This window comes from Cotesia glomerata, linkage group LG1 (genome assembly GCF_020080835.1).
Source record: "Cotesia glomerata isolate CgM1 linkage group LG1, MPM_Cglom_v2.3, whole genome shotgun sequence".
NCBI lineage: Eukaryota > Metazoa > Arthropoda > Insecta > Hymenoptera > Braconidae > Cotesia > Cotesia glomerata.
Window position 1 is genome coordinate 19,633,359 of NC_058158.1, and position 21,379 is coordinate 19,654,737.

At 33.0% G+C, this 21,379-nt stretch overlaps 1 protein-coding gene and 1 long non-coding RNA gene across 5 annotated transcripts; one reads left to right on the forward strand and one right to left on the reverse strand.

Moving 5' to 3' along the window:
- Positions 1 to 1,194: 1,194 nt before the first annotated feature.
- On the forward strand, positions 1,195 to 4,933 carry LOC123269459. 3 transcript variants are annotated; one of them, XR_006510417.1, is made up of 6 exons: positions 1,195 to 1,256; positions 1,729 to 1,835; positions 1,916 to 2,229; positions 2,324 to 2,625; positions 2,756 to 3,612; positions 4,456 to 4,933. It is a non-coding gene; the product is annotated as an uncharacterized LOC123269459 (long non-coding RNA). The 3 variants fall into 3 exon arrangements; XR_006510422.1 differs by having other exon boundaries at positions 1,195 to 1,245; XR_006510418.1 differs by lacking the exon at positions 1,195 to 1,256 and adding an exon at positions 1,363 to 1,402.
- A 334-nt stretch (positions 4,934 to 5,267) lies between these two features.
- Positions 5,268 to 8,109, reverse strand: LOC123261913 (TBC domain-containing protein kinase-like protein). Of its 2 annotated transcripts, none has more exons than XM_044723806.1 (8): positions 7,988 to 8,109; positions 7,634 to 7,771; positions 7,229 to 7,402; positions 6,963 to 7,163; positions 6,564 to 6,884; positions 6,181 to 6,380; positions 5,851 to 6,010; positions 5,268 to 5,470 (listed from the first exon to the last, which is right to left on the reverse strand). In XM_044723806.1, exons 5-8 carry the CDS (start codon positions 6,772 to 6,774, stop codon positions 5,346 to 5,348), a joined length of 696 nt encoding a protein of 231 aa, XP_044579741.1. In that variant the 5' UTR covers positions 6,775 to 6,884; positions 6,963 to 7,163; positions 7,229 to 7,402; positions 7,634 to 7,771; positions 7,988 to 8,109; the 3' UTR covers positions 5,268 to 5,345. The 2 variants fall into 2 exon arrangements, with proteins under 2 accessions (XP_044579741.1, XP_044579733.1); XM_044723798.1 differs by having other exon boundaries at positions 7,634 to 7,817.
- Between the last annotated feature and the right edge of the window lie 13,270 nt (positions 8,110 to 21,379).

Consider the following 21,379-nt stretch of genomic DNA (forward strand, 5'->3'; position numbering starts at 1 on the left):
CCTGTAGAGCTGCTCTGTTCAGAAGAGATCTAATTAGATCTATCCATATCACTTATATAATTACATATGTTTATCGAGCTTGATCGGATTTGATCTAACTTGATCCGATCATAACTAAACTTTTTTTCCCACGTAATAATCAGATCAAATTAGATCTGCATAGATCAAGTCAGATCTATTTATATCTAATTTTTTATTTGATTTTAATCAAATGATCTGGATTGGTCTAATTTGATCTGACTGGATCTAGTTTGATCAAAACAGATCTATCCATATCTACTTTTTAATTTCATTTTGATCAAACTTGATCTGGATTAATCTAATTTGATCAGAGTGGATCTTGTTTGATAAGAACAGATCTATCCATATCTACGTTTCAATTTCATTTTGATTAAACTTGATCTGGTTTGATCTAAGCAGATCAAATTAGATCTATCTGTATCAACTTAGATTTTAATTTAGATCAAATCTGATGTGCTCAGATCAAATTTGATCAGAGCAGATTTAAACTTTTGTTTCCGGGTATATAATTTTTTTGAATAAAATACGTTAATAATAATGAATAAAAACAAAATTGTTCATTTAATGGGTTTGTCTGATAGTCAAATAAGCGGTCATAACTTGCCATCATACCGACATCTAATGAGTGTGATTTTTATAAATATAATTTTTTGACAAGCAGTATGCGTGAAAGTTTAATTGATGTTAACGGGCAACGATGTGATAAATATTTGGAGTCCTACAGGCATAATATTAATTCAATCTCAATGAATAATTAATAATATAGCAAAGTTTTACTATAAGTGAAAAAATTCGAAAAAGAGCTCATCACGAAAAAATTATCCGACACATAAACGCAATGATTAGAACTACTGTCACAAATTAGATGATTTATATAATGTATCCTCGAAAAGTAATGGATTGACAGAATGTCAAAAACAATTTTAAAATTATGAAAATAATCAAAATCAATGTCTTTCAGTGTCAATAAATATTGATGATTCAATAATAACTACTCATAATTTTAATGGAGATAACGTTGTTCAAGGTAAATAATTGATTCGTTTTATTTATTTTTAAATACTGGTGAAAAATTTTCACTCTCAGAATTGAATAGTACGTAGGTCTAACGTCAGTGTATCATCTGTGTATCAAGCGCGTGGTCTTGCGCATGTGTTTTTTTTTATTTGAGCACTCGGCTCAGTACAGTAGTCAAGGCAATAGTCATAATTATAGTCACTCAGAGTAATCATGGAGTTAATAAAAGATTAAAATAAACAATAGTTTAAGAAATCGAAAAAACGCGCTTTACAAAGAAAACCAAATTAAAAAAAAAAATAAATTTTAATAAATTTGAATTAAGAATAGTGTTGGAAATTTTAATAAATAAATATTAATAATAGTAAAAATTAGAAAAAAATGTATTTTATTAAAAAAAAAATCGTGAGGTGCTTTTTAGGATATTATCGAAATGATAATCCTTCTGTTCATATCTGTCAATAAAATACTTATAACTATTGACACTACGCACCTCACGATTTTTTAAAAATAAAATACATTTTTTTCTTATTTACTCTATTATTGAGTTATATTTATTCAAATTTTTAACACTATTCTTAATTCAAATTTATTTATTATTCTTTATTTTGGTTTTTTATGTAAAGCGTGTTTTTTAGTTTTTTAAACTAGTATTTATTTTTCATATGGTTCAAATGCTTTTCTGAAAAGAATTATATCAAATTTTATGGATGAAATACCACGATACTTAAATCTGAAAAAAAACAAAGGTGAATGTGATGACTCCGTGTGTGAAATCTACTTTAAACCGTACTAAAGTAAGTAGTAGACAGGCCGCCCATTTAATGTGTGCTTTTGCTAGTGCATTGATTGCTGATATTAAAAGTATCAATTGCAGTGCTAGTTATATTCACAGACAATGCAAAATATCAAGAAGTTCAACTGCATTCAAACTTAAGTAAAATTTACAAAGAACTTTTTCTTCAGTACTACACTAGGATGGCAAACTGCTTTCAGATAATGATTTAAAAAAGGTTGAACGACTACCAATTATTTTATCCAGGGAAAGTACTGAACAACTTTTGGGTGTTCCAAATTTATACCCTGCGACTACGACTAAACAATCTACTGCTATAGTTGATATTTTAGATGATTCGAAACTGAAAAACATTACAAATGTGATTTGTTTTGACACAACAAGTGTGACTACAGGTAAAATGATGGTCATCAATCGTATGAAGTTTGCTAGTTTCGATTAAATGCGTTTAAAAAGTATTATTTTACACATTTTGATTTTTTTTTTTAGGTGAATTTAACGGAACATGTCATTGAAAACAAGTTAGATAGAAAACGTTAAAAAGAGTTAGGTGAAAATCTTTTGTCCTTCGCTTGTCGTCACCATATTCGCGATTTCGTTTTGAGAAGTACTGCAGAAACTTGTTGGCCCCTGATGAATAGTCCAAATGTTCCCATTTTCAGTCACTTTAGAAACAATTGGTCAGAAATTGATCAATACCGTTTTGAAATCGGAGTACAAGATAATTTTATTTACGCTCGTTAAATATGAGAAAGATAATATTCTATAGTTCATTTCTAATCAAACTAATTGTAAGTAATATCTTAATAAAATGTAATATTTTAATAAAATGTAATATTTCAATATAATCAAACTATTTTTTAGATTCAATTTCTTATTACACGTTTATTTGAATAATGCTTTTTACAATTTTTTTTTTAGATGCATTATCCTCGCAATGATTATAAAGAGTGATTAGATTCAAGCTGTGTCTCTTTAGGAGGTATTTTCTTCTACTATGATAATATTTAATGTATCTGAAGCCGCGCACATGCAGATTGCGTGCGAAAGTCATTTATTGCTTAAAAATATATATGGTTAAGAGTCAATTTCATAATCAGAGCAGATGAGGGATTGAAACTTCGTATAATATTTGTATTTATGGTCAAATTTATATAAAAGGTTGGTAATAGTCCAAGTACTATTAAAGCTCCGAATCAAGAACGTAATTGTCTCCAAGACCTTATAAAATTTAAAAACATCGATGTTAAAATTTACAACGTTATTGCTAAAAAATTTGCAAACTATTTGTGGTATTTATCAGAAGAAATTGCCTCACTAGCTCTCTTTGATGATTCTGTGTCTCTGGAAGTAAAATCAAAAATGGTTGAAGCAATTAAAACAGAGGAAAGTCAAACTGACAAAAACGTATTGACATTGATCATGGCAACTTAGATATATTGTATATTACAAATATTGGTGATTTTGTAACGAAGAAGTCGTTGAGTTTATTCGAACAGTTCGAACTATCGAGTGATTTCCTTAATTTACCTCCTTCAAAGTGGCCGAGTGACCAAACTTATCTAACTTGCTTATTGCTATTAAAAAATGTAAAGACAGTCAGCGATATTGCTGAAAGAGGAGTTGCTTTAGTTAGAGAATTCATTCAGTTTGGTTCTGAAGACGAATAACAAAAACAGTATTTGTGGAAAATTTTATAGTATCATCGAAAATGATACATTTCATGCAACTAACAATATTATCTAAATTTAACTAGTCAACAGTGAAAAAGAAAATGTGTAAATATAATAATTGCAATTAATTTCTATTTTATTGTATATTACGTTTTCTAATTAATTCGAAATGATGTTAAATTCGAAAATTGTTTATTAATAATGAAGTTTATTGAATTAATTGATATGTTAAAATAATAAATTTTTTTCGGTAATTGATTCATTAATTTAATGAAAGAAAATAATTAAGTAATCAACCGATTTCGACGTTCCTGACAGCAGTCAACGTGGATTTTTAAGCTCTTATACCTATTTTATTACATTAAAAACGATCTAAAAAGAAAAGTCGGAGTTATGTCAAAAAACACTTTTTTCCAATTTTTTCGTCAACAATTTCTGTTGAATAGATGAACCAATTTTGACGTTCTTGGAGTCGATCGACGTCATTTTTCACGGTTCAGAGCTAAATAGTTTTTAGAATCTATCAGTAGATGCGTTTAAAAGTGATTCCTGAGTAACCACAATTGAAAAAATCTGGAAAACAGTTGACCCTAAAGGCCATCCCTGCAACTACCCGCTTATTCCATATGTAAGTGCTTAAAATTGCACTTATGACGTTTTTAAGTTCTTAGAGCAAAAAAATATAATTTATTTAGTTTTTCGAGCTCTCCAAACTCAAAGAGTTAGCTGCTCTAAGATTTTAGCTCTTCGAGCTCAAAAGTCTGATAAAAGTTTAATAAAACAGCATTTTTTGAATTTTTGAACCACAATCAGTTCTGAATGAATAAATCGCTTGTCACGAGGTTGGCAGCATTCAATGCAGTTTTTCAAATCTATGACATATATTTGAACACAAACTGACCAAACCGAAAATTGTGGATAAATTTGGAAAATTCACTTTTTCTGAAGTTTTTCAACAACGATAATTCACGAACCAATCGACTGATTTTCACATTTTTGACAGCAATCATCGTGTTTTTTTTTTAACTCTAATAGTTATTTTATTTCATTGGAAATGATCTAAAAAGAAATGTCGAAGTTACGTAAAAAACCATTTTTTTCGAAATTGTTCATTTTCGATAACACCCGACCGAAGAATATGTGGTGAGACTTTCGCCTCCCAGATAGCAAATTGACTTCTGGAAGAATACCGAAAGAGTTCTTATTTACGATTTAGACGTCAGAATTCATATCCAAAAGAACACTTTACGAACTCATCAAGACGTCGAATGCGCCACTTTATGAGCAAGTTCAGACTGCTTACGCAAGAGCTCATGGGGAATACTTTTTTCTGACTTCAGAAATAAGAACAAATTAAGAATTCTTTTCTTGTTCAATGAAAATGACTTCCTGAGCGCCTTATATTTGGGATAAATAATTTTTAATTTTAGGTACAAAAAATTTTTTTAGTTTTAAATCAATATTATTTATTGAAACAAAGATATTTTTTATATTATCAAAAATGTAGTTTACATAACGTATTATTTCTGCTTACTGATAATATTATATTAATTTTATATCACTTGGCTTATTAAATTAAATTAAAATAATTCTTAGATAAATCAAAACACATAAAAAATGAAAATTTGGTAAAATTATAGAACATAAATAAGTATTTTCATTAAATGTTATTATCATCATTAATTTTTTGGCTGATGTTAACTTATATTATTATATTAATTCTATAATATCCCTTGGCTTATTAAATTTAATTCAAATAATTCTTAAATAAATCAAAAAACATAAGAAATGAAAATTTGGTATAATAGTAGATCATGAATAAGTATTTTAATTAAATGTTAATTTTTTGCCTGATGTTTAACGTTAACACATTTGATTCGATCACTAGCATGCTGAAGCCATGTTTTGATTTGTCCATTCAAATCTGACAAGGAACATTGAGGATTTAAATTAATGATTGCATCTAGAATCAAACAAATAATCATATTAATATTTATAGTCAAATAATTATGTTGAAATGCATAGTTTTAATGTACACATAAAAAATCTTGACTTAGAAATAATACTTTCAGAAATAGTAATTATTTAAATTTATTTTTTTAATTTGGTGGTAGTAGAAATATGTTATAACATGATAGTGTTTATAAAATTTTTACGAATTACAAAGAGCCATTAAAAAAAACGAGATTTTATATTGACATTCGAGACTTGTAGTATTGGCAGTACTATCTTAATCTATAATTTGTTAAGATTCGAAAATAAAAAAAGTTCATTTTATATAAAATGTTGAACTAAATAAAAATTTTTAGGATCTAGCAGAATTCAAGACAACAATTTTATTACCGGTTAAGAGTTTCGTGAAAGTCATGTCTTTAACGGCTATAGTTTTTTTCTGGTCGCTCCAAGATAACTTGCGACTTAATTCATCATCTAAAATATATGATAAGACATCTCGTATATGTTTTTTTCCGTCAGGCACTCGTCTAAGTTGAATAAGATTAGTCTGAAAAAAAATGATACAACAATAAATAAATTGGAAAACGATTAATTTTCATGAATTACGGAAATATGGTTGATGTATAAGAATCAAAAATATTAAGAAAATTAGTCATTGTAAAGAGGAAAAAGATTTACATATATATTAATCAACCATATTGAGTCAAAAATGCTTACAAATTGCGCGCGTGCTTCTTCATTTTCGACCAATTTCTGGTTAAGTTCTTGCAAAACTATTAAAGTTTTGATAGTGAATCCCGGTAGAGCACTGACGGTACCAATTGAAGACTTATTTTGAACAATGTTAAGACATTGTAATTGCATAAGGATACTGTATAATTTTCGTAGTATCTGCTGTCTCTGTGATCTACATGCAACTGTTAACAGTAAACAAAGATTTATATTTATTTTTTAATCCAAAAATTTTTTTTATGCACTGATAAGTATTAAAAGAGTTTTATGAAATTTAAATCGATAAAAATTTCTAATAATAATTTCGAGTAAACGAAAATTTGTGCTACCTATTAATTAAAATAATATTAGAAGTGAATTGTACTCACTGCAACAGTTCTGACAAGCAGGTTCTTCAATAATTATTCCGTTAGTTTTATCATTGTTTTTTTCACCATTAGTTTTCTGAGTTGAAATAAAAGCATTTTTATTGACGATGGTATGCGGCGTGTTACTAATTGGCCCACTGTTAGAATTAATTCCTTTTTTTTTATTTTCGTCACTGTTACTGTTGTTATCGTTATTATTATTTATTTCCATATTTTCATAATTATCGTCATTGCTTCTGTCAACTTTTTTCACATCTTCACACTTTGATCGATTAATTAATTTCTGATTTTTATCACCTTGATTAGGAGTAACAAATTCAGCTGTAGAAGCAAAATATAAAGTAAACTTACGAAACATAATTTTTACGGCTGTATCAATTAATTTATTTTTATACTTACGAATAAATTCAATGCTACGAATAGTTATTTTCTTATCTCTTTCTCTTGTTTTTGTGGGACTTTCTTCGACATCATCGAAAAAATTGCCATAATCTAAAGGCTGAGTATCTAATAAAATATCTACTTCATCCTCAGAACCTCTCGGTTTATAATTAAAATCTTTTTCCGAAATGCTGTCATCATTATTTGAGTTATCAGTTTCTGTTAAGGAAACAAAATTATTAAAATGCCATAAAATTTTTATAATTGACAAATTAAAAATATACCTTTCTCCTTTTCATTGAAAGACTCTTTATTAGAATGTTGATAGCGTTTTGGTAGTTTTTGCGTGCGCTTCCCACGGACATCATTTTGTTTCGTAATAGATAAAAAAGATGCCTCATCACTTGTTGACAAATCAACGGTGGCGATTTCTACTTGACTAGCAATTTCAAACGTATCTAATAAAAATAAATATTAAATTCAATTAAAAAATTTCAAAAATAATGGATCTTGTTAACAAACACACACGGAAATAAATACTTGATACAATATTTTTAGATTCTGATTGATCATAAATAAAATGTGGTTTTGGGTTTTGGTATTTTTGTGTGTATGGTTTTAAATATCTCATATTTGTTAATGTAAATTGTCAATTAAATTTTATATTATCAAAATAAATATGAACTTACCGTAGGGTCCTAACAGCTTTGTGTACTTTACATAGGGTCAATTACTCTTAAGCATCATTTTTTTCTTGCATGCATTCGCAGCATTTCCAGTTTTAGGAGGCCATTGCAGTTTATTTTCTTCTTTTTGTAACCAATTTTCTGGTACAGTCGAAGACCAATTATCAGAAAAAGCAACAAAATACATCTAAACAAATCAGTTTAATATAAATTAAGTGAAAAGTAAGGTTAAATTTTCTTTAGTTTATAAAAGTCATTTAAAATATAGAATGTATATTAAAATCAAATGAATTTATATTAATTTTTTATGAACGTTTGAAAATAAACTTATTTTTCACTAAAATGTTTTGAATTTACCCTTATTTTTTATTATTTTTTGTAATTTCGTAAGACGCTTGAATTCTGAAAGACGCAATTACTTGTAGACGTCTGATATACTGGAACATGTATGTGTGTACTATGTATGTACGTAAATGTAGGTTCAGAATAAGAAGATTAGATGGCGTGTCAGTAGTAGGGAGCGAAAATTGAAATTAAATGAGAGCTAAAATAATATGCATTATATAATTAAATGATTTTAAACTTTACTTAAAATAAATTGTTATTAATTTACAAATAATACATAAAATAATTAAAATATTTTTTATTTGCTCTTTTATGATTTATTTTATGATTTATCATTTATCAATTTGATGAATGAATTAATGAAAAAAATAAAATAAATCATCACAGGGAATACAAACTGCTTTTTGCGAGACATCACTTACATCATAATTTTTTTCAACAGACCATTCATTCCCAGTCACTATATTAATCAATTTTGAATCAATAGGGTAATTTTCTACACTTTTAGGGTTACTTAACGTTTGTCCTTTTAACATAGTTGAATTATTTTGTACATAAATATTGTTTATGCGAACAACATCGTTATTTATCAAATAAGAAAATGAATCGCACTTCTGGCACGTGGAGAGAGTAAAATTTCCATAACTGATTTTATCATATAAAGAAATTCCACTTTTTTGGAACTTTTTTTTATTAAATGACGATATTTCAGGTTTGTTTAAGCTTTGTTTTATATTTTCTTTATAATTAAACTTCACTCGTTCTTTAATTCCTTTGTGTAGTTGTTGTAGAGGTTTATCGTGTTTTTTTAATAAGTTTTTCAAAAAGCCCAAGTAACTTTCGAATGAAAAAGCACTAAATGTGTCTAAATGACCAAATTTTAATACATCTTCCGGCAAATGGATCAGATTATGTACATTGTATATCACGAAATTTTCTCCATTTAACTGTACACATTTAGTAACAAAATAATTCAATAAATATTTTGCACACTTATTGTTTATTATACAATCTGTTTCATCACATAAAATTCTAATTGTGCATTGTAAACTATTGAAATGAAACAAATATTTTGCCGGAATAACAGATTTTAAAGCTATTGGACCCACATATAATAAGAATAATCTAAACTCAGTTGCTTTCCAGCGATCTACTTCGTCAAACTCTCGAGTTTTTCGAACAAATTCGGACGTTATCCAACTTTTTAATGAAAGTCGTAGGTCAGAGATTTTTGTTGTTTGCTTGTGACCTAATTTAATTAATTTGTTGTTATCTAAACGAAATCCACTAATCCATGCTTTTAAAATTTTCTTCTCTACTCCAAAGCAAATTAAATTTATGTACTCGACAGGAAATTAAGAAACCATTCCAATTTCAGTTTCTTCAAATTTAGATTTTCCAAGATGGTGATCTTCATTCAGGCGATCAATAAAATTATCATCTGTTCGTACCGGTGCATCTATTTGAAGAAATCTCATACGGTGATCTTTATAATCACCCTCCTGCACACATTTACTACAGCCGTAGTAGCCAGTATAACCTTTTGTATATGTCACATACGAACGAGGTGGCGAATCACAAATAACAGCTCTAATTTTTACAAAGAAATGACGATGATTATATTCAAAACCTTCTGAATAAAGGATTTTATATTCATTTATAGTCTTTTAGAAAATCATTACAATCGTCGGGTTTGTTAAGCCCATGATAAACCCCAATGACAAAAGGTGAAGCAACTTTTGGAAAAATTTCAGCTAATATGGGATATAATTGTCGTTTTGAACTTTTAGAAATAGGTAATCCGTCGATATGAACATTTATTGATAAATTTGAAGTAAATTTATTTACACCAATAGATTTTAATTGATCAATTAGTCCTTGTTTTAAACCGTAATGAAAATATTCACCAGGTGACACAGAGCGAATGACAGTTGTTCGGGGGGTACTTAATAAGGTACGAGAATCTGTAGGTAGATTTTTTAGCTCTTCAATTGACGTAACATTAGTAAGTGTTTTGAGAAAAAATCCAGTTGCCGCTTGACTAATGTTATATTGGCATTGCCATTGAGCTATTTGACATTTTAAATCCACTTTTTTATCCACTTCAGCAATTTCATTTTGTAGAATCTCAATGTTTTTATCTTTTACAGCTGAACAACTCTCAATAGAATTAAGCTGATCTAAATTATTGTCATAATTATCAAAAATAATATTATCATCGAGTCCTACGTCATTCGTCAGCACAATGGAGTTATTTATGTTCGTATTATGAACAATATTTGGCTTAGAACTTGTAATGACATTGGAATCAGTACTCGTTTGAATTGGAGAGGAAATATCATCAACAGTATTTTTCTTGCAATTTGTTATGACATTAGAGACACTACTTGGTTGGATTGGAGAGGAAATATCTGGTAGCAATAATCCATGAATATTTCTTTTCAATCTTCGATTTTTTTGACTTTTTGATAACTCGCCAAAAGGCTTGCGTGGAAGCATCGTTTCCTATTTTAACAAATAGAATAATTAATAAACGAACCGTAAATTTTTTTTTGTGGCTTTCAACTTTACATTTATTGTTGTATTGAGGAGAGTCTAGTGATAGTAACTATAGTATTGTATAAGCAAGGAGCATGTGAGTTAAATAATGTTGAAAATTAAAGAAATTAGTGAAATTATGAAAGTTGAAGTACTTACTATCATATTCTATAAAAGTTTTAAATGCTGCTTCGAAAATTATTTAAGAAAATATTAATTTATGTTGTCTATTAAATATTATCAATAATCTAGCTTTTTATGGCTTCTCAAAATTTAAAATCGAACGATAATCTTTGTGGAACTAAGCCATTATTGTTGTTAAGAACTCATAAAAATTGTTCAAACGTTCATAAATTTGTGACATTTTTAATTTTTACACTAATAAAATCTTCACTAGATTCTCTTAAAAACAGAAGCACCAATATTTACATAAAATTTTAAACAATATTAAAAATATTAAAAATAACATTAAAAATAAAGAATATTACCTGATTTTCTGAATTGAATAATCAAACCGAACTTCACCAATTTCAAAATAGAACCATTTCAATATTCAGTTGATAATCTTTATTTAAAGTTAATTGATTAGCATTCTGTGAACACAATAACAATACATTTTTTGTACTTGATCTTACAGCTGATTAGAGATATGCGGACAGTAATCCCAATCATGACAGCGCAGAGAAAGATAAAATATTCGTATTTAATCACATCTATAAGAAGTTTACAAAATAAATACATAATGTATTCATAAAACTGGAACCTTTTTTATGAATTTCTAAAGTAGTCCTAATTTTGGATACAATAAGAAGTAAAAAAAAATAATGCTTGAAGATGTCAAAAAATTGATGTCTTAAAAAAGATGTCTTTAAAAGTTCTTAATTCAGTGTTCTTAAATGTAAACTCATTCAGAACTCATGAATTGACTTCTGTTAGAAGTCTTCTAAAAGACTTCTCATAGTCGTCTTTATGACTTGTGTGCTATCTGGGCTACCTCCAAAGAGGCCGATACCTGGGCCCAATAGAGCTATACTCGCACGTATATTTATCCTACTCCCACGTAACAAAACACAGCCAAGTTTACGGGCAAGAAAAAACCCTGTCCTTAAGCTTTTACGCTATCATTAGACAATAACTCCCTAACGAAACAACTAATTTCGACAGACTGATGGCAATCGACGAAGTTTTTCAAACTTAAGAGCGGATTAGTTTTTGTAATGGTTCGCTAGAGCCATTTCAAAGTTGTTCCAAAAAAACCATTTTTTAAAAATTTTACTTTCGAGACCTCAAAATTCAGCAATCCGAATCAATTCAAATTTTTACTAAATTTAATGACACCGATACTTTTTAGATCGCCACTTATCTCGATCCAATCGGTCAAGCTGTTCAAAAGTTATAAGAGGTTTACATACATTGAAACACTAAATTTTTTTTGCTTAATTTAAAAATTTAATTATTTAGACCATTAAACCTCGCGGATAAGAAATAATCGCCTAAACTTCTAAAAATTAGGATTCGCTGCTCTGGGATATTCCGCTCCCGTGAACCAATGAGTGTCTTTGTCTTTAGATTATTTTATTAGTTTGAGACAGAAGTTCTCACGCGTGCCACTTAATTTATTTTACTTACTTACAAATTTTAACTGCAACGATGACCCTTCGTCTTTGATTGACCCTTTGGCAGGTTGTAGATAGATAGTCGTAGTGAATAGATAGGTGAATAGTGGTAGTTTAGTAATAGTGTATAGCGGTGATAACAATACACTTAACTTTATTACACAAAATAAGCACTTTTAATATAAACTTGTGGTATTTCGGTAATGTAACTTAACAAAATAGAATATTTGTAACAATGGAATGAATATTATTTATTCACAGAAATATAAGAGTGAATTAGTAGTAAATTATGGTGAATAGTCACCTAATAGTAGTAATAAAGGAATATAGGATTAGTTGATAGTAAGTTTTAGTAAGTAATCACCTAATAGTGGTATAGTAGTAAATTGACTAAGAAATATCTAACGTGGTGGTTGACACCGGGGGCTAGATCAAAGTGTCGATCAATGCTCAGGTTTTAAGGCTCGTAGCTGATTTTACCCTCTTCGTGTCGTTTTGTGACGTCACGGGGGCTACACATTAATTTAGCTAGTGTCAGTAACGGAAATTTTGGGTGGTAGTCCGCCAGGCTGATAAAATCGGGACATTTTGCAGTGTCTCAACATACAGACACAGACACGGACACACACACACACACACACACACACACACACACACACACACAGACATACATACACCGCGGGAATAGTCAGGGAAGCTTCCTAGGACCTTAAAACATCGAGATCCGAGAAATTCGATTTTCGTAAAAAAAGGTAAAACCAATAATTCCTACTTCTTGACTACCCCCGCGACGTTGTCACTATATATATATATATATATATATATATATATATATATATATATATATATATATATATATATATATATATATATATATATATAGGAGATTTGATTGGGAACTTCCGGCCAAATTTTGAATTTTCACCGGAAATGCCCAACCTAAGCTTCTGTTAAAAAATTCTATGAAAATCAAATACATCGTCTCACATCAAAATATCTCAGGAAATGCCTAAGCGCAGCCCCTGTTAAAAGCGAAACTCAAAATTCCAATTTTAAAAGGTTCTCCACGGAAGTTACATTTTGGCACACCCTAATATATATAAATATATATATATATATATATATATATATATATATATATATATATATATATATATATTAGACTGTGTAAAATAAATCGAAGATTTTTTTTTTTGGTCCCATATCAAAATTTCGTTTAGAGTTATGAAAAAAAAATCGAGTCGAAATTTGAGTGCTTTATCATCATTTTTTAGTTAGCGCTCGCAAAAAGAAGAATTTTCGCCAAAAAAAGTTTTTTGTCACTTATTTTTTGATTATAGAAAATTCAATATACCAAATATGAAAAAAGCCTTGGTATGGTTTTGTAGGAAATTAAATTCTTTACAAAGATGATTTTTTGTCGAATGTAAAGAATCAACAGTTTCTTTTTAATAGCTTATTCAATTAAAAATTGTTCGATAATTTTTGTTTTCAATTATCGATAGACACGTATAAAACGACTTCTTAACGAAAAGAACTGACTCATACAATTTTTTTAGGAATATTTATGATCTAAAAAAATAATTTTTATGCTTTAATTGATTATAGTATGTTACCATAGAAGTTAAAAATAATTTTATTAACATAAATAATGAAGACAAGAAATTAATTTTTTCGTTATTTTTCATTCCTAAGTCTCATTGACTAAAAGATTATTCATGCTTCAAAATTAATGAAATATATATTTTTCTGTCATTTATATTCGTCAACAGATTTTTCTGTAGCGCTCGTAACTCACAACGGTAGTTGTAGTCTAGCCAGCAAGTGCCTTTTCGGTTAACCTTTTTCAGCAGTCTCTGAAAATTATAATTGAGCTGTCATTCGATTCGGCATGGTATCTAAATGATTTGAAAAAAAACTGAAGTTCCGCTTGTAAAAATTACAAAAGTTATAAACAAGTAACTGAAAAAAAGGGGAATTTAGTTTTTTGAGAATATCTCAAAAACTAATGAATATTTATTAAATTTAAAAAAAGATTCAATTATAGGAGGAAATTTCTCAGAAAAAAGTCTCAATTCTCAGAAATGTAGGACCAATATTTCAAAAAATTATGTCTATGCAGCTTCTGACAACATAAAAACGGATCATTAAGGAAGTACGAGTACCAAGACAACTTTTGATAAAAGGCTTGATTTTTCTTTGATATGAAGTTTAAATATGTCTGAACAAATTCCGAAAATTTAAAGGAAATTGCCCGATTATTTAAATAAATAATTAACTTTAAAGTTGAGCAATTTGACATTGGTCTTATGGGGTAACCTCAAACATCGATACATTTCTGTATTTTTTTCGTAAAACTGTCGGTGAATATTTTTAAGAAACTAATGGATGAAAGTATATTAGTGATATATCTAATTCAAAAACATTAGGAAAACGGTTGACCCTAAAGACCATCCCTGCACAAACCTACATTTATTACGTTTTTGAGCTCTTCGAGCTCAGAAAAATAATTTTCGTATCATTTGGAGCTCTTCGAGCTCAAAAATTTGCTAGAAGTTGAATAAAACATTATTTTTCGATTGTTAAACCGCACTAACTTTTGAATGAATAAACCAATTCATACGTGGTTGATAGCATTTAACGCAGTTTTTTAATCCTTATAAAGAACTTTTAAGTTTAAATTGATCGAACAAGGAATTTCGAAGTAATTTCCAAAAAACGATTTTTTTTTATTTTTTTCGTTATCGATAACTGACGAACGAATTAACCGATTTCGACTGGGCTAGCGGCAATCGACGTGTTTTTTCATGTTGAAAGCTGATTAGTTTTTTAAATTGATCAAGAAAGCAGTTTGAAAGTTATTCCAAAAAAACCAAATTTGAAAAAATTTTTTTTCAAAGTTTTTTTGAGATTTCTTAGAATCTACTTGTTTGAATTGATTCAAATTATGGTCAAAATCTAAGTTTAGTCAAGTCCTTTCGAATAGTGCCAACCGCGATAAAATCGGTAAAGCGGTTCGAAAATTATGAGAGGTTTACATACGGCCGTACACACACACACACACACACACACACACACACACACACACACACACACACACACACACACACACACACACACACACACACACACACCCACACACACACACACACACACACACACACCCACACACACACACACACACACACACACACACACACACACACACACACACACACACACACACACACACACACACACACACACACATGGTATAGCCAAAGACGCAATCGCCGGTACCAGATGGAAGGGTGGAACGAAGAAATATTGTCTGGTGGCAACCCTAGACATCAAAAATGCCTTCAACTCCGCCAACTGGGATCGCATCATGCAAGCTCTTCAAGAGATGAACGTACCAGGATATCTACGAAGGATAGTCGCTAGCTACTTCACGAATAGAGTCCTTAGATATGACACGAAGAATGGTCCAAAGGAGTATGATGTTACTGGAGGCGTCCCGCAGGGTTCTGTTCTCGGTCCACTTCTCTGGAATATCATGTACAACGGATTGCTGAGACTGAAACTACCAAGAAATGTCAAACTGGTAGCGTACGCGGACGATGTAGCCGTAGTAATCGTCGCCAAGCATATTGATGAGATAAATCATATGTTCACGATCACTTTTGAGCGAATTAACCAGTGGATGGACACAGTAAACCTACAACTGGCTAAACAGAAGACCGAGGCTGTACTTATCACTAGCAGAAAAGTGGTGGAAACGATCAATTTAAACGTCGGAGACCAAGAAATCACATCCCAACCATTCATTCGATATCTGGGAGTGATGCTCGATTCCCGACTTAACTTCAAACAACAAGTTGAACACGTGACCGCCAAAGCATCAGCAGTAGTGGCTAACCTAGTACGATTGATGCCCAACATCGGTGGCCCGAAGCAGACAAGGAGGTTATTGCTATCATCAGTAGTTACATCGGTCCTCACGTATGGTATATCCATTTGGTCCGACGCACTTGAGACCCAAGAATCATGGAGGAAAGCATGTCCGGTTTACCGACTGAGCGCGCTAAGAGTAGCCAGCGCCTTCCGAACAATATCAGAGGAAGCAGTGTGCGTCATTTCTGGAACTCTGCCGCTTAGAGTCTTAGCTAAAGAAAGACGGGCCCTTTACCATCGAAAGAGGTCAACTACACTGAGCGCTGAAGAACTAAGAACAGAAGAACGGCAGCACAGCATCTCGCGATGGCAACTTGAGTGGGACGCCGCAGCAAAAGGGAAAGATGGACACACCGCCTCATACCAAAGATCGACGTTTGGCTGAGCCGAAACCATGGTGAAGTCAACTATTACCTAACGCAGATGTTGTCAGGACATGGGTGCTTTCGAGAGTATCTGCACCGCTTTAAGCACGACGATTCTCCGGAGTGCCCGTCTTGTCCAGGGGTTATTGAGGACGCAAGGCACGTTTTCTTTGTGTGTCCACGTTTCGATCCTCAGCGTGAGGAGTTAGAGAGGATCCTGAACTGGAGAATCCAACCAGAGACAATAGTAGATGCAATGTTGTCGAATCAAACTGCTTGGAACGCTACAAGCACTTTTGCCACAGAAGTGCTTACAGAGCTGCGTTCCATTGAAAGAAAAAGAGCAAATGACAGAAACTAGAAGGAAGGAAAAATAACACCTTAGCCACCAGAAGGAATAGCGGTAGCTGGATCCTCCCCTCACGAATTAATGCCTGACGGCGGTTTCCATGAGGGATTAGAGGAAAGAAGAAAAGGGGTTTAGGGTTTAGTGGGTAGGGGCGTTAGGGTCGAGTTTTAGTATGACACTGCGTCGAGTCGCCACATATCCAGGCCAAACAACTATGCCTGGAATCCGTAAAGGGATTCCCCTAAGAGAAAAAAACACACACACACACACACACACATACAGACGTACGGACATTATTTAGGAAACATTCGGGGAGGCTTTCTAGGAACTCAAAACGTCCACATCCGTTGAAAACTCGATTTTCGAAAAACGGGGTGAAACCAATAACTTTCCGACTTTTGAAAATTTTTAATTTTCTTAGCGGGAAGTTAAAAATTTACTCTTGCCCGACTAATTAAAGTGTATTAATTAAAAGAAAAATAAATGCCGCCATTAGCCAATGTTAAATATTTATCTATATATTGAGAAAAATCATATGGTTACTGCTCTCCCCTTATCGCACTAGAGTCGATACCTATCCCCATTCCGTCTAGCGCTCGTACTTCCTTATTAATATTTTGAAGAAAAAATTTTTTTCGACGATTAAATTAAGTTTTTAATTTTGTAACAACGAAAATTATTAACGAAAAACTGAAAAATGAAATTTTTTCAATTTTTTCAACGGAAAACTATTCTGAGAACTGCCGTGAATTGCTCCACTCGTGTAAAACAAAATCGACTTGAAATTGTCGTTCGTTTAGGATCATAAACGTAACACAAACCAAGACTATTTTAAGACTCTTTTAAGACGCTAAAAAAATTTTCTGAGAACAGATTTTTGAAAGTTAATTTATAATTAATGATACAATGGAATTAACAATTAATTTTTCCAAAATTAATTAATTATTGAACAAATAAACAACAAAATTTAAATTCGGTCCATCAGTGGCTCGCGAATTCTCCAATTAATTTTCAATAGCAAATTAAACACCATGCAGCTTTAATTCGACGATGATTCGCAAAATAATAATTCAAATGGTTCAAAAATTCAACAATTTGGCGGGCTCGCGGCGGATAACTAATTACGGTCGGTAAATTGACTGAGCTTGCGGGTAATTGAAGCTCGAGATGAGTTTGGGCTCGCGCGCGGAGATGGCGCGTCGATCAGGCTAGCTGTCTTACGCAGCTCCAAATTTCTCGGGCGTTACGTTTAATAACAACAACAAAAAAACATCACGTTCAATTGTCGGCATATATCACTGTTCCAACCAATAAGACCATTGACAATAGTAATAATAATGTCACACAGTTAGTTCAATGCTAGTGTCTCGAACAAAAAAAAAATAACAAAAAAAAATGAATAATAAGAAGCGAACGCTCGCTTTTGAATCTACGTTTTAATTTACGAACATACACATAAATACACCCCGATGGTACCGTGCCTCTGAGTGTCGTCACACACGTCTCGATAATCCGAAAGGAATTCAATAATTACTATCGTAAAAAAAAATTAATGAAATTTTATAAAAAAATTTACACCAAAAATTAAACTGGTGAAATTGACTAAAATCGATCGCAATATCGCGGTGAGGACACCCTGGGGCTAAATTAGCGATCAGACTCACCCTGCGGCAGCAGTGAACCCCTCGGGTCGGTACTCGTCCAGGTAGCTGAGTCTCAACGAAGTTGGTGGGATACCAGGCGGAATAGCGTCAATGTCTCGGCGATGGCGTCTCCCACGTGCACGTAATAATAATAATTAATCGTCACACGGCAATAATCCACACAGTGGTCGTGAACGATAGCTTCGACAAGGTACAAACGTAAAATGAACCGTAACAATGTGCAATATTTAACTCAGTAATGGTGGTTAATTGCGTTGTAAAATATTTTAATGCTTGGAGCGGAATTTGTGCGACTAACAGGCACGGCATCCAGATCAGAATCAATTTTTATGGCTGCCTCCTCAGCTACATGTGTTCTCCAATTTTTCGTTAGTTCAAAAACCTCGCATCCAATCAGCTCACGGCTTCTTCTAGCCGGCCGTTGTATTACGGGATGCGTCCAGTACTACGTTGCGATCGATGATTGGTCGATATGTCACTCGGTTCGGCTTACGGCATCCAGATGGTGCCTCGCTCGACTTAAGTTGCTCAAACGCCGTCGTCATTCGTCGGTTTCAAATTTTGCTTCGCTCTCGCCATGGTCCTCCTCCAGATGTCACGCTGGTCGTTGCTGGCTCCGTGTAAATTCGCGGGTTCGTCTGATCACTCAACTGATTTTTGCTCTCACTCTAACATACTCTTTACAATATTCACCCTTGTTCATACATACTTCTCAAATTTGGCATGTATTCTGTTATAAGCCTTACCTCGAGCTCCACACTCTGATCAGGAGGCCGCTTGGGGCGACATAGTCGCGTCGAATTTTCGCATTCCTTCGGTTAAGCCAAAATAATTTATAATGATAAAGAAAATTAAAATCAACAAATAGCCAAACTAGTCTTTTGACATGGGGAATTTTTCACATGTCACAATATTTAATATATATATATATATATATATATATATATATATATATATATATATATATATATATATATATATATATATATGTGTGTATATGTATACACACTACATATACCGACTAAACATCCTCCTCTCTCCTTTCCCCATAGATGTTACAGGGATAGCTGGATCGGGACCGCGTTAGCATTACTTCGATCCAGTCCATGTTGTGTCTCACGACACCTACTTCTTGTTACTACTGGTTTCTAATCCCTTTCTGCGATTTTTTCGTTTAAAAGGCGCTGCGCATAGGCTGCGACAGCTGACCAGTTTTCTTCTTTTGTGATCATGCAGGTTACCAAGCTCTCAGGAGAGAGCGTTGTGCCTATTGTTCCTTCTGTGCTGATTCTGTCGTCCTTCCACCGATCACACTTGAAAAACGTGTGCTCGGCGTTGTCAATTTTGTCTGGGCAGTATTTGCACGTTGGTGTGCTGTGCAAACCCATTTTGAAAAGATCGGAATTGAACTGCCCATGTCCCGTCAATAGCTGGGTCAGCAAGAAGTCCGTGTTTCCGCGCTTTCGAGAAAGCCGGACGTTGATGTTTGGGATCAGGCGCACTGTCCATCTGCCCGTCTCTCCCGATGTCCATCGGTCCTGCCACTCTTGCTGCGTTTCCGCCTCTATCCTCGTTCTTGTGTTCTTCATGTTTTCGTCACTATCTTTAGCGTCATAGAGTTTAACTCTCTCGAACGCTAATAGGTCGATGGGCGTGGCTCCCACAATGACCAATATAGCCACTTCGGAAACTGTGCGGTAGACGCAGGCAACCCTGAGAGCGCCTCGCCGCTGTACTGCTGCTATCTTTCGCCGGTAGGTCTTCTGCTTTAATATGCCTGCCCATATCTCAGCTCCATAAAGCAGTACCGAGTTGACTGCATCTAGAAAAACTCTTCTCTTTTTTGTTCTTGGTCTCATGGTGTTAGTCATAATTCTTTCTAGGCTGGACACCGTCTTGCCGGCTTTCTGGCATGTATCATCGAGGTGTTCGCGAAAAGATTGTTTTTCGTTTATCGTTACTTCCAGATAGCGCAGGGCACTTGTTGACGTTAGTGTTGTTTCTCCCATGTCCACAGCTAATGGTTTTGGGAACCATTTTTGACGAGTCAGAACGACCATCTCGGTTTTGTGCTTGGCGAGTTTCAGGTGGTGTTTATCGAGCTAAGTCTCGACGGCATCAATGGTTTCCCGAACTAGTAGTTCGGCCTCCTCTACGCTGTCTACTATTACCGTGACCGCGACGTCGTCTGCAGAGCCCGTTAGCTCTACTTGCTTTGGTAACAGAATCTCAAAAAGCTCATCATAGTCAGCGTTCCATAAATCGGGACCCATTATTGAGCCTTAGGGCACGCCAGCCGTTATGGTGTATTCTTGTGGTCCTTCTGTAGTTTCGGCTATTAGCTATCTTTTTTTAAGGTAGTTGTCGATTAGTGACAAATTCTCTGGCTTTGTGTCGAATTTGTGTTCCAGAGCGTCTAGTATATATCCCCAATTCGCGCTGTTAAATGCGTTTTTGACATCTAGCGTGAGGAGAATGCATACTTCACGAGCGTTGAGGCTACCAGTCCATGCTTCTTTTGCTGTCCCTACGACTGTCTGGATCGCGCCGACTGTTGAACGTCCTGTCCGGAAGCCATGTTGGTTTGCAGCAAAGCCTCAAGCACAATCGATGTCGTTTTGTAGTCTTCCCTGTATAAGATTTTCAAGCAATTTTCCAGCAATGTCCAGCATGCAAAGTAGTCTGAACGACGAGGGTGTTACACCACCTTTGCCTTTATCTAGCAGAGCCAATCTCTGCTGCTCCCAGACCGCGGGAAACGTGCCAGTTGCCAAGCATGCATTTTTTGTGCCAGTTGCCAAGTGGCATTTTTCCCAGAGTTCTGCTATGTCTGTTGACCACCAGAAAGCCGACCTAGGGAATGTGTGTGTGTGTGTGCGTGCGTGCGCGTGCGCGTATGTGTGTGTTTTTTTTTTCAAAGGGGAGAATCTTTTTTCCAG